The sequence below is a fragment of the Stigmatopora argus genome, chromosome 11 (assembly GCF_051989625.1).
Source record: "Stigmatopora argus isolate UIUO_Sarg chromosome 11, RoL_Sarg_1.0, whole genome shotgun sequence".
NCBI classification, from domain to species: domain Eukaryota; kingdom Metazoa; phylum Chordata; class Actinopteri; order Syngnathiformes; family Syngnathidae; genus Stigmatopora; species Stigmatopora argus.
In genome coordinates, this window is record NC_135397.1 from 1,146,813 (window position 1) to 1,161,317 (window position 14,505).

Genomic DNA, 14,505 nt, shown 5'->3' on the forward strand with positions numbered 1-14,505 from the left:
CTGTTTGGTCCACACCAGAGTTGGCTGGGCACCACAGACTTTGGAGATCTGGTCCTGACCAAACCGGGCAGGCATGAAAAACAGAAGGACTAAGAGCCAATGAAACTCAGAGGTTTCTCTTTTGTGGCTAAGGAAGACTGTTACATGCTAATAAGTTCACAATTTCAGCTTTGGTCCAAAATTCGGACCAGTCGGAAGCAAACTGAGACCAACCCTCTCCCATCAGGTCTTGGACCGAATGTTTGGTCCACACCAGAGTTGGCTGGGCACCACAGACTTTGTAGATCTGGTCCTGACCAAACCGGGCAGGCATGAAAAATGCAAGGACTACTATTGAGAGCCAATGAAATGGAGAGGTTTCTTTTGTGGTCAAGAAGGCTGTTACATGCTAATAAGTTCACAATTTCAGCTTTGGTCTGAAACCCGGACCACTTAGAAGCAAACTGAGACTAACCCTCTCCCATCAGGTCTTGGATCGACTGTTTGGTCCACACCAGAGTTGGCTGGGCACCACAGACTTTGTAGATCTGGTCCTGACCAAACCGGGCAGGCATGAAAAACAAAAGGACAATTATTAAGAGTCAATGAAACATTTCTCTTTTGTGGCTAAGGAAGACTGTTACATGCTAACAGGTGCACAATCTCAGCTTTAGTCCGAAACTCGGACCGGTCGGCAGAAAACTGAGACCAACCCTCTCTAACGAGGTCTTGGACCGACTGTTAAGTCCACAACAGACTTGGCTGGGCACCACAGACAGAAACTGAGGTTTCTGCCTTCATATTTTGAGCCAAAAGATCCAAATAAATATTTGGGAGATACTAAATACATCCGATAAACAAAGACATTTCTTTGTGTGAATTCTGAGTGTGAATGTAATTTTTGTTGGGTTTCCAATTGAAAAGTAAAAAGGGACAGTGACTTTTGAAGAGCTGTTCTGCTATCAGTGGCCCGTTGTCACTCATAAAGACGCGCCCCCTTTCTTCTTACGGCTTCACGTATATTTGCATTAGCGGGTGTCAATCAAGCACGATGGCTGCGGGCTTTGAACGCCATGACGGGATGATTGGCCTTTAGTGATTTTGACAGGGGGGGAGTCACGTGGCAGAGTGTCCCTTTTGGGGAGGTGAATCACGCAACGCCTCCTCTCCACTCGCAACACCCAGATGACGGATTGCAAAAAATAAAAGTAGGAATAGAAACATCCAATTGGTTCTTTGTGGTGGCCGTTTTGCCTTTTTCTAAGACTAAACTTAGGAGGATCTAGACGAGGAAGTTGCTCTTTAAAACCTCCAGACTACTAAGGGTCTATGTGGTAACCTCAGTCTCAGTCTTCAGAAGGTCCCCAATTGTGGACTTCCTGTGTGTGGCTCCAGTTTATTACCTAGGTCTACAATGTCTTCTGTGTCTGTCTTGCTACTGCGACCCAGAAAATTTCCAAATACGGGATAAAATAAAGTTCTAATCTACTAATCTAATCTACTAATCTAATCTACTAATCTAATCTACTAATCTAATCTGCTAATCTAATCTGCTAATCTAATCTACTAATCTAATCTACTAATCTAATCTACTAATCTAATCTACTAATCTAATCTACTAATCTAATCTAATCTACTAATCTAATCTAATCTACTAGTCTAATCTACTAGTCTAATCTACTAGTCTAATCTACTAGTCTAATCGACTAGTCTAGTCTAATCTACTAATCTAGTCTAATCTACTAATCTAGTCTAATCTACTAATCTAGTCTAATCTACTAATCTAATCTACTAATCTAATCTACTAATCTAAACTACTAATTCAATCAATATCAAATCCAATCAAATCAAATCTAATTTTTATGATAGCCGTCCTGCTCTCATGTGCCTGCGTGGGTTTTCTCCAGGTACTTCGGTGTCCTCCCACGCCACCAAAACGTTCATATTTACCACGGCAACATTTTTTTCTTAGGTACGAGTATCAGCCCCAATAGTCGTTTGTCTCACCATGCCCCGTGATTGGCTGCTATCCAATTCAAGTCATACTCATAGTTAGCCTCAAAAACGCTCATGCACTTTCCGTGACCATCCCATACACGCTACGAATCAATTCCAACACCGAGCTACTTAAGACGCTAACTCGGCCGCGGGTGACAAGCCACGAGTCTCACTCACGTTCAGACGGTAGCCCGGGAATGTCAAAGATCATGCACTCTTCTTTGCGTCTCCGCCCAGTTTGAAATGCTACCACGGTGGTTGGACACGCCGACTTTCCACCACGGCGCGTGTGACCATATTCCGGTTGACATGTCGTTCGGGAGCGTGGTCACTAGTGGCGGCGTTTCAAAATGACAAGGTTTATTTGTCCGTGTTGTGATATGCTCAGAGGAAACTGGGACTGACAGCCTGAGGAGGCAGCAAGAAAAAAAGCCATACATTCACATACACACCCACACACCCACACCCACATTCACCCACACACACACACATTACAAATGTCATCCTTCCCCTGGCTGCAGTGCGCACCCAGCCATCCTACTGAAAAGAGCAGACATTTAAAAGTTTGTGACATGTGTCACAGGCGCTGCCATTGAGCCAGTCCCGGTGACGGAGGCGGAATTGACAGGCGGCGAGCCACCGGAGCTGGCTGGAGGACACGCCGAGTTTGCCGGGTGTCACTTCCCATCCTCGTCAGCGCCGCCTTTCCTCGCCGAGACCTATCTCGGGAGCGGACGCCTCCGCGCGGCGACGTACGCGTCGCGGTGGCCGGTGGATCGACCGAGGCGTGCGTAAGAGACGCGCGTTGGACCTGGAGGCGGCGGCCCGCTTGACCCCGAGCTGGCCGTGGCCGCCGCCGGCTGTTTGGGGAACTTCCTGCTGGAGCAAGAAAATGGCACGCTACTTCATCAGAACGGATCAGTGACATTCTGAATTAGAAAGCCTGGAGGCTACTTTGCTAGACTTTGTCTATGTCTATGTGTGTGTAGCGCTAAGAAAGACGCCATTTTGGGTCGTTGGGTCGGCAGGAATTTGGACATTTATGAACCGCTGCCATGGAAATAAAATCCAAGGAGAGTATTACTGGATGCTTCAAAAGATGACAACAGAGAGGAAAGTCCAATTAAATTGTTGTTGCTTGAGATGCCGCGGTGTCCAAATTACAACCCGCATTTGACGATAATAATGTGGCCCGCACAAGAAGATTAAGTTCATCTTACATTGCAGTTCTTAGCTTTAACTCGACTTAACTTAAATTAGCTGAAAGGTCAAAAACTAATGAAGAGGATTTTACTGGTAGTGTTAATAGAATAACTATATTTTGAAACATCATTAACTGTGAACTAATCCACTTCCATTTAGAGTTATAAACATTATGTTTCACTATCCGTGACGGCGATAGATGTCCCAGGCATTTTGATTGGAGGGTTGGCAGTGATTCAGCAATCAATTGCGTGTGACAGTTAGGACTAATCTATTTGTCAGGCAGGTGATGTCCACATTAACATTAGCGACATAAAAGATGGCGGATGTTGTAATGATGTAAATATTTCACATATTTGGAATGAGTATTTCATTGAGGCAAGGGTCTGGACGCATAATATTTATGGTTGAATTATTTCAAAATCACATGTATTGAAAGAAAAAAAAACAATTACGAAAATTAAAAGGCTACACTTGACATTTAAAGCAAAATGAAAACAATTGGTTGCCTCTTATGGGAAGGAATTTAACCTTATTCACGTGATTAGGATGTGATTTTTTCAAATATTTTAAAATGCCTTTTTAAAAGGAGTGGTTAAAGATTGACAACATTTCTATCATAAATTGCGGTGGCTAAAACAGTGAAAATTAAATAAAAACAGGCGTCAATTAGGCAATAAAGTGGAAAAACACGTTCCTTAGCGAATAAAAAACAGCGATGAACTCATTCCCGTTGATCGAAACGATTGCAAATCATGGCTAACACTTTAGCGCTTTATATTTCGTGAGCGTACGTGTGCGTGGGCGGTGTCCGTGTCAGGTCTCAGGTGTGTGACCGTCACCCCTTTCACCCTTGATTAGTGGGAGCGGTGGATGGGTGATCCATCATGGCTGTCAGGCCCAGACACGCCGTACTAGCTTGGACCTGTTTGTCACTTTGTGTGCGTGTCGTGTGTGTAAGTGTATGTGTAGTGGCACGGGAAGCACAGAAGTCAACGGCGCCATCTTCAGACATCTTACTCATTACAAAGTCAAAGCAATTATCGGATTAATGCGAGCGGAATGTCAATAAATAATGGCTTTAGATCTCTTGCCGTGCGTTATGGCTCGGGTTGTCCGCCATCCGTCTCGTCCACGGCGCCGTCAAAGATGGTCGTTCTGGATGAAGCGGTTGCCTTCGGAATGCTTGCCGTAGTAGACGTAGCGGCATTTGGCGAAGACGCCTGAAAGAGAAACGTTGCGTGGTTAGCGATGGATCCGCCACCATTTTATATGGCGATGTTAGATTAGATTTGATAACTTGATTCATCCCGTATTCGGGAAATTTCACTGTAGCAAGAGGGTGAGAATACAGACAGAAAAAGACAATTTAGACGTAAATAAATAGCTCATAAATAATATAACACATAATAATTATGTTGTGTGTATTCGTATCGATTCAAAATCTGTCTGAAACGATCTTAAAAAAGATCAACTACTTTGAAGAGAGCAAATATGGAATTAATTGTCCTTGAGCGTAGCATCAAAAAAGGACACTTGAATATTTTCAACCATTTGACCTTGAAAAAGAAACCCACCGAGACAAGGACAATCCCCAAAACATACAACGGTGTTTTGTACCGTCAAAGCAGGTGTGTTACAAGTCAAGGGTGTGTCCCTTAATGCATTTAACGGGCGTATAAAACACATGACATCATGAAATGCAATGGCGGACTTGCTACTTAACAAGCGGCACTCACGTTTTATTTCCCTGGCTCTCTGCAAAAAGCCTGAACCGCCGTCCCTGGTACCCTTGAAAAATGACTTCTTAAAAATGACTTCATTTGGAATTTGTACTTCAAATTTAACAAGAAGTGTGTTTGCCCGATGTCGACTGTTTCGGAGTCCTAGCAAGTCAAGAACGGGGGTAGAAACGAGCATACTTGAAGACCAGGAGTGTCCAAACCACGCTAATGAGGTGTCACGGGTTACCATTCGATGACCGAGCCGCTTATCCTCACGAGTACAGAAGCCTATCCCAGACAACAACGGGCAGTAGAAGACTCGAATTGGACCAAAATTGGTTGCCAGCCACAAATGGGAAATTTAGAGTATTCAATTAGCCTGGCATGGGTCATTTTGAGATGCAGGACAAAAACCAGAGTACCGGGAACAAACTCACTTAACCACGAGAACATGCAAACAACCCCTGATCTCAGAACTGTGAGGCCTATGTGCTAACGGTCCAGGGGTGGGCAAACTATTCCACAAAGGGCCGCAGTGGGTGTGGATTTTCATTCCAGCCCATAGAGCAAGCACCTTTTCACCAATTTGTTTCATACCAGGGGAATCAGTGGATTGCAGTCAGGTGCTTCTTGTTTTCTGCAAAAATATTAATGGTTAAATTCTCTGTCCTGGATCGGTTGGGACAAAAACCTGCACCCATGGTGGCCCTCTAGGACCGGCTTGCTGGGGGGTTCCCAGACTGGGTGTTTGCAGATTGCAAGGTTTGTATTCACACCGGCCGAAAAACTTTCAATTTCGGTCTGGACCAAACGAGGCCGGTCTGACCACGCCTCGTTTGGTCCGGACCAAACCAGGACGGTCTGACCACACCTTAAGTCCCCTTAAACGAAACACTCACGTCTATAAGTCGATCTTTTCCATTCACCAACTGTGGCTAAGCTAGTTCTTTCCTATCTCCAATTGAGACAAGGACAAGCGTCATTAGCATTGCCTGGCTACGACTCGGCAAGGTGGTGTCGCCCGGGGGCGGGACGCAGACTGATCCGCGTGAGCCAGGGGCGGCGGCGAGAAGATGGCGACTAAGTGACAGGAAGCAGAGACGGGGACAGAGATACTGGTGCCGTATTAGTGCCAAGCATATTCTGATGCCAACCGGATTCTAAGCCAAGCTGACACCTCGCTCTCCTCAAAGTGGTCGTCCAGGCGCGTACGTACATATCTCCGTAGCAAGTGCGCAAACAGATGTGCACGCACCAGTCCCTCGCGGCAGCAGTGGGTGTTCTTGTCAGGCTTCGGCGGCAGAAGAAGAAGAAGAAGAAGAAGCGGCCCACGGGCCCGAGGACAAGCGCAGTCAATCTAAATCTGGACTTTGTAGTGGAGCGCTGCTCATTTCCCCCCACCCCCCACGGCCCCGCTACTTGAGGTGATCCAAACACTCCAGTGTGAGCAGCTGTCACCTCCGATAAAATCCGGGACCGACTCCACGCCTGCCTGTTCCCCCGGTGTGCGCGGGGGATATGCTACGTGTGCGCCGCTGACAGCGAAGGAGATTCCAAATTCTAGCTGCCACACTTGGCCCGAGGACAAAGGTAACGTGGCTGGCGACCGGGTTCGACACCCCGGGCGCTCGGGGGCATGCGTCTTAATGCGCCGTTATCCGACCGGCATCGGGCGGAAGCTTTCATACGTGCTGTGACGTAATTTCGTTTCGGGGGGCGATGAGGAAGGTGGGATTTCTTTGCATTTTGAAGCAATTGGAAGGAGGGGATTTGAAAGAAAAACAGATCCAGGGTCAGCATGATCAAGCCTAGACTGAGAAGACAGGAGGTAATTATTTCAAGTCCAACCGAACTGTTGTGTTTAGTCAATAAAGTTTTACGGGGCAAACACATAGTTCGTTAAACGGGACGACAGTTTAGTTCAATGGCGACTAGATCGTATGTGGGCCGGACTACAGTAATCCCTCGATTATTGTGCCTTCATTTATCACAAATTCGCAATTTTTGCCGCTATTAATTATTTAAAAAAAATATATATATTTTTTTTAGTTCATAAAAATGGGAACATCCACGCCGAAACTCGTAAGTGGAAGCCATTCTTTCTACTAGGACTCAGCACTGATGAAAAACAAATTAAATAATTATTAGCAGAAAAACAATCGCTAAGTGAAGTCGCGATAATCAATGGAGACGTTTTTCGTAACTTGAAAATTTTGTAAGTAGAGGTGTACTTTATATGTAAATTCTCTAACTTTTATGTGTGCCCTATGTGTGTGTGTGAAAATATGTGCCACGTTGCATTTGTAGTTTTTAATTGCTTAATAAAGGGAATTCAAAATAAAATAATGAATAGGGAAATGCATTTACCTTCTGGATGATTTTGTACCTTGCATCTTTTCCGTATCTCAAGACACTCATTTGGATATAAAAATTTTGGAACATGTAATTTCATACCTAGAAGCATTCGTACATAGAGGTATGACTGTACTCCACAATTCAATATATTACTACATGGTAGCCATACCTTCCACAACTTAAATATTCAAATATCTCTCCCTGTTGCTTCCTGGCAAATTTGACAACTTGGGTTTTATGAGCTTGTGCGCGTCTACCTGTAGTACGGGCAGCATGCTCACTTTGAATGAGTAAGGTGGAAGACCTTTAATAGTTTGGGGAATTTCTCCCATTTTACGCTAACGCTGATAGCGGTAGCATCGTTCATGTTGCTCAAATCACACCCGGCCCCCGCGGAGAGGAAACCAACACCAGATATGGACTTCATAAAAAGCACTTGAGCTTAAAGAACAACCGCAGGTGCTAAGTGACGTACAGCCGGAGCACTATTCCGCAAACGCCGAGCCTTTTGCTACTCGGTGGATCTGTCACTTTAACGACGACCCGTGCTGTGCGTTACGATTTCGGGAAAACGGACGGCTGTGGTGGTGGGGGGATTCCGAGGGGATCCGCGAAGAACGGTTTCGGCTCTTTGCTATCGAGCGGGAGTTCATCAGGTGGATTCCCAAAGGCGCCTCGAGCCGTTAACGCAAGTGTGTCGGAGTTGCTCTCTTTTGTCGGCCATCTTTGTCCATCTTCTCTGGTAATAAGCGCAAGCTCGCGCTGTGAAGGGAACTTGTTGGACTGTTTTCAGGCGCTTTTTAATGAAAATTGAGATGCCAGGTATAACTAGAGTTGGGGGGAAAAAAATCGGAGAATCCCCATTGCTCTTTTCCTAGTTTTTCCACCCTTGTTGGATTGGTTCTCGGAACCAGTTTCTCCAAGATAAGTGTCTTTGCAGTGTCTTAGTATTGGATGATTTTAGTTCTTGTCCGTTCTCTGGCGGAGAAGTGTTGAACTGTGAAGGTTATCCATCAAAGTCGAGAAAAATAACAATAACAACTTGTGTCTACTGGAGTATTTGGATGTTTATGGACTCATGGTCCAAAACCCAAACAATTTTAAATGAGGTTTGTGGGTAAAACGCGTGGAAAAAAGGGAGGCTTTTTTGGTTGGTAATGTTTTCATGTTTTTGAACTGAAGTAAAAAAAGTTTTTTTTAATAGGTGACCCTACTTCGCTATTTTTCGTTTACATTAACTGCGATAATCGAGGGATTACTGTAAAAATAAATTTAAAAAACATAAACAATCTCCCTCATCTAATGCCACAACGTATTATATCCCATCTTGAGATTGAGTTCAATTTATTTAATAAAGAGACAGTACATATTAATGAACATATACATATTCATGTTAATGAACATATATATGTAAGATTAAATAAATAAATAGAAGAATATCTGATGTAAACCCTACCAGATTAAACAGTTTATGACCCTATCTAGCCCGAAGGACGATTAATAGAGCAATCCTGTTTGGAGCACATTTAAAAAATATATATATATATTTTTTTAAAAAGGCCATTCATTAGAAGGCAGACCAAATTATGCAGCGATAAGAAAAAGTGAGAGAGGACGTAGCCAGAGAGGCTTTAATGATTGTTCCCTGCATACAATCAGCTGGCCTCTTTTCAAGGGCCATCAATATGTCACAGACAAGACACATCCGACGGATGTAGCTTTTAACATCAAGGTTATCTATTCTTGGCATGAATCCACCCGCTGTCTCCTTTTCACATCCTATAACTTATTCCCCTTGGCCCGCCTGGGCTCTCAGCTCTTATTTTGCGCTCCTTCTTTCACGTTTCGCTCGTTTCTACAACTTTATTCCGCCAAGACTCCACCCCACGGTTTGGCCACTTCCGTCAAGGGGAAAGAAATACAAACGTTAAGAGAGCGGAGGGAAAAAAGGCAATTAACGAGGCGATTACATTTTGGGTATTATCTCCCGAGGCTGACGAAATGCTAGCGTACGCGTGGGGGCGCTCACGTGGGGGTCTTGGAGACGCGAGAGTGACTTATGAGCGCCCGGTCTCCGGCTATCATTGTGTTCACCATCCGTCTCCGGTCGCACTTTTATCAGGGCAGTCCAATGACATGAAATGGAGTTGAAATATACTCTTGTCTAGCGGGTGTGTTAGGGTTGAACATAGATAAATAGACTTCCTCCCTCCCCCCATGTGCTACCTTGTTGTTGTCCAAAGTGTCTCATTGGTTATCTAGTTTTTGAATTGCTATTGTTTTCTTTAGCTTTTTTTTTTTTTCTTTTGGCCTATGTCCAAAATAAGGCACTTAAAAATTTACTGGTGGGTTTTATTGGCAACGGCAATAAAATGGTGGCCCATGCATGCAAATCTCAAACCAGACCAAAGCAGACAAAGCCAGAGAATACAAAACCATATAAAACCAAACCAGAGCAGACTAGAGCAGACAAAACCATAGAAAAACCAAACCAGACCAGACTAGAGCAGACAAAACCAGACCAGACTAGGACAGACAAAACCAGACCAAACCAGACCAAACCAGACCAAACCAGACCAGACCAGACCAGACCAGACAAAACCAGACAAGACCAAACCAGACCAGAGCAGACAAAACCAGACCAAAACAAACCAGATCAAACCAGACCAGACCAAACCAAACCAGATCGAACCGGACCAGGCCAGACCAAACCAAACCAGATCAAACCAAACCAGACCAGACCAGACCAAACCAAACCAGATCAAACCAAACCAGACCAGACAAAACCATAGAAAACCAAACCAGACCAGACCAAACCAGACAAAACCAAACCAGGCCAGAGTAGAGCAGACCAGACCATACCATACCAAACGAGACCAGAGCAGACCAAACCAGACCCAACCAAACCAAACCAGACCAAAACAAAACAAATCTAACCAAGACAAACCATCCCAAAACAAACAGATAAATAAAAACAAGGTCCACTGTCAGACACGGTACACAGGGGACACTGAAAAAACAACACCACAACTGCAATGAAATCCAGCACATTTTGCGATTCAAGACCAATCACGGTGGCTTCCCTCTTTGGAGCAAAGCGCATCTCGAGGTGCACGTTGTCATCTTAACGATGTGTACGCTCCACCGTGGCGCACTTTATCATTTTAACAGCTGCGGTGACATCTGTCCCCCTGGCGGGGACTCCAACCAAACTCCCCAGCGCAACTTTGCCAAGTTACATTTACCCTCCCGCGATAAAAACCGTCGAGTCCATTAAACACAAATAGCCGTCGTCACGACGCATTTCCCGCGGCCGTCGCCGACTCTCCTTCCCCACCGTTTACGGCGGCCAAACAAGTGCCGCCGCTGCATGTTCCCAACTTGGGCGTATTGATTAAACTTTTAAATAGCTGCCATATAACCCTGGGACATCAGGGAGATTCATTTGCGTCAATGTTCATCTGTAATTCATTAGCCATTTATACTCTCCACATCCACACGGGCTAGCAGGGAAAATGGGGGCCATTTTTCACCCAGCAGAAGCCAGAGAAACAACCCAGTGTGTGCGTGTGTGTGTGTATGTTACAAGAAACCTCATTGGTTTAGCCTACGAAAGATGAACAGATGCGTGGCAAGGCATTCCGTGTAATAACGCTGACGCTCCGCTATAGTGCAACTTCATTCAAATATTAGGGATGAATCTATTTTATTGTATTTAGTGTGAATTGATATAATAAAGATACATTTAGACTTAATGTTAAGCATCAATGGGGCAATTTTCGCAATAAAACTTGACTGACTTGAACTCATTGACTAGTTTGGATGGGAATAATCGTCCAATCTGCTTTAAACGGGAGAGATGAAAGTCATTATTCGTCAAAAAAAATAGAATTCATTTTGTCTTACGAATTAATGGAGAACAAACATGAATGTCTAATAATCTAAAAATCATCTCACCTTTGGATTCCTTACATTTAGTTTAGTTTTACCCCCCAAAATATTTGACTTATTGTTATTATTTGAAAAAAAAAACAATTAGAATGTTGTATGTCTTCAGAGAAGGACTAAAACAATGTTAAACCATAAAAAAATAATGATTCTACCTAAAACGAGTAGTACATTTCAATTATTATTATGTTATTTAATTGTATTTATTTATTTATTTATTTTAATCGACCATTCTTTATCCGAGCCGCTTATCCTCACAAGGGGGTGCTGGAGCCTATTTCAACCAACTAAGGGCAGTATTGGTGTCTTTTTAGAATACAGCACATTTTATTTTGACAGAAATCTCTTCAAAATAAATGACTCACAAGTACTGGAAGAAGGTTTCAGGTAGCGTATATCCTGGTTTAGCAACATATAACATGACACTCCATCATCATCATTTGACTAAATAGCCATCAGCAAACCCTTAAAATAGAGGACGACATTATTCACCGTTGGCGGAATTACAGTTTTGTGGGCAGATAAACGCCTATCAGTCGTCGTACCTTCAACCCGCCAAGACGAGAAAGGAAATTGAATTCCGGGGCGCATCAATTTGGACTCAAGTATGATATCACCGTCGCGTGTCTGACGGGTGGTTGAAGGAGTCGCTGATAGAAACAAAAAAAGGGGATATTAATTTTAGTGACATTTATTCCACCGGGAGAGAATCGTGGTTACAGTAGCTCTGGCGTGTGGCGATAAGACACTTGTTTAGCAGGAAATAATTCCCCAAAAATCTCCCGTCGGCGCCAAAACGACAAGACGTGGACTCGCCGCGAACGAAATTGTCTTCTCTTAAGGGCGCCGCTAATGACGGCGCTAATCACCAGCGCTCATTTTCGTCGCCGTGACGCTGATCGATCGCGTTCTTCATTAGGCCTTGGATTTCTAATTAAAAGAAATGCCACTGATAAGCGCTCGGAACCTCTGACCAGGTAAAAAAAAAAGCGCAATTAGCGCCTAGCCGGCGGCGTCTCGTATTGGCGGCGGTTTAATCACTGGGACGGGATTCAATAACAAAAGAGCGTCATATTAATCAGCGGAGAGTGATAACTTCACCGTTCATCTCTTTGACATTGGAGGAAGGGATGAATTAATGATGCTCTCCATCTGAACACATTAAATAATAATTATCAGGCAAAACAGCATGAAAGGGACTGCGTAATGAACCTCTTTGCCGGGTCAATTACGACGATATAAAAGTGCGTCCGGGGAAGAGGAGCCGGCGAGACCGTGGCGCAAGGACGCCGGTGGCCGAAAAAAAACACCCATGGAAAATGCGTCTGGGCGAACACGCCTACCGTGGGAAGTGCAGAGCGGGACGCCGGCTGCACGGCGCTCGTGTCAAATTGTCTCAACGGGAAAGACAAATGACGCGACAATGACGGTGTTTTGCCGGCTCCCAAACATTGTCAGTCGCTAAGTGCCACGTTAACTAAACCGCACAGACAATGATGGACTTCACGCATGGTCGGGCAAAACGGCACCTCGCCACCTGTCAACGCCTGTTTCCATCAGATCCAAAATGGTGGGCAAAATTGAGTGTGCGGGGGGGTTGGGTCAGGGGTTACAAAAAAATGCAGCTTTTCTAGGGCCGCGCCAACAGAGAATGCATTTTCGTCACCTGTTGCAAGGTGAAAAGATATGCATCGTACATATAGGACTTAAGAAAGGACAATATGTATCCTTTCATGATCTGGTCAAGATAAGAACTGTATTTTTAGACTGAGTACAAGTCGCAATAGCCCCAAAAACTCACAATGAAGAAGAAAAAATAAATATAAAGGTCACACTGGAGTATAAGTCGCATCTCTCGGAGGGCAATTTAAACAAAAATCTGTTTTGATACCAAGAACAAACATACATTAAAGATAAGAACTGTATTTTCAGACTGACTAAGAGTTGCAATAGCCCAAAAAAATCACAATGAAGAAGAAAAAATAAATATAAAGGTCGCACTGGAGTATAAGTCGCATCTCTGGGAGGGCAATTATTTTTTTTTTTAATCTGATTCGATACCAAGAACAAACACATTAAAGATAAGAACTGCATTTTCAGACTGAGTAAAAGTCACAATAGGCCAAAAAGTTCACAATGAAGAAGAAAAAATAAACAAAGGTCACACTGGAGTATAAGTCGCATCTATCGGAGTGCAATTTAAAAAAAATCTGATTTGATACCAAGAATAAAGGTACATTAAAGATAACAACTGTATTTTCAGACTGCGCACAAGTCGCAATAGCCCCAAAAATTCACATTTAAAAAGAAATAAAAAACGTAAAGGCCGCACTGGAGTATGTCGCATCTATCGGAGGGCAATTTAAAAAAATCTGATTTGATACCAAGAATAAACCTACATTAAAGTAGCGAATGAAAAATGGACGCATGGTAAATAAGCATTTGTAAACATAACAGTTTTTCAGAGAATTATAGCCTAAAAAATGTGGCCTCAAACAATCCGTTCTGTGATCAATACAAAGCAATGTCTTGCTCCGCCTTCGCTACCGTGGCAGGCATCACCAGCCAAGTCCCATGTCCGGGGAAGGCACCCTGCCTACACTGTCTTGACGATCTGGGGCCAACCGGGCACCCGGTTATTAGAATCATTTCAGAGTCCACCCTGACGCCCGATTTGCCGTGTCTACCCGGGGCTGCGGCAGACCGGCTGCCAAGCCACCCGGACGGTGATTGGACGTGACACGGTGGGGAGATGGCAGAGAAAGAGGAGGACGCGTACGTGAGCCGGGCCCCTCGTGGCGTACACGGGTTAGCGTTAGCCGAGAGCCACTTGTCACAATGATGGAAGGGCAGGATCACTCACGTGGAGGCTTCATCTGACTGGAAATATCAATCTCCGGGGCCTAATCTGAGAGGACACGCTAAAATATCCTTTAACGTTTGCCGTCCCACATGTCCACATGTCTCCAGACTACTTTTTCCCCTCAGAGCTGAATATGTGTCCCAGCGCCGTTTGTTTGCTTGCGCTTGTTTTCACGTGCCATTACCTCCGTCTCTGGCGCTGACAGACAAATTATGATGGAACGAACGGTCTTTATGGCAATTCTTGGAGACGCCATGAGCCGTTTAACGTGGGACAAGAAATAGACAGGAAGTGGCAAGGTCATGCGGTCTATGTTTGATGGCAACTGAGGTGGTTTTCTAAGGGTGTCATCACATCAGTTCTTTGGACCACAGCAAAATACAGACTTTTGCTGGTGCGCTTCCTTTTCACGTTGCATTTTTTTGCGGCCCGGGA

The 14,505-nt window shown here is 44.4% G+C and overlaps 1 protein-coding gene across 1 annotated transcript in view; it reads right to left on the reverse strand.

Annotated features, from left to right (window-relative positions):
- Positions 1-3,567: 3,567 nt before the first annotated feature.
- Positions 3,568-14,505, reverse strand: part of lrmda (leucine rich melanocyte differentiation associated) — a 235,249-nt gene continuing 224,311 nt past the window's right edge. The window contains exon 7 of the mRNA XM_077614169.1: positions 3,568-4,403. Within this exon, the coding sequence (XP_077470295.1) occupies positions 4,324-4,403 (80 nt within the window). The 3' untranslated portion in view covers positions 3,568-4,323. The remainder of the gene's footprint in view (positions 4,404-14,505) is intronic.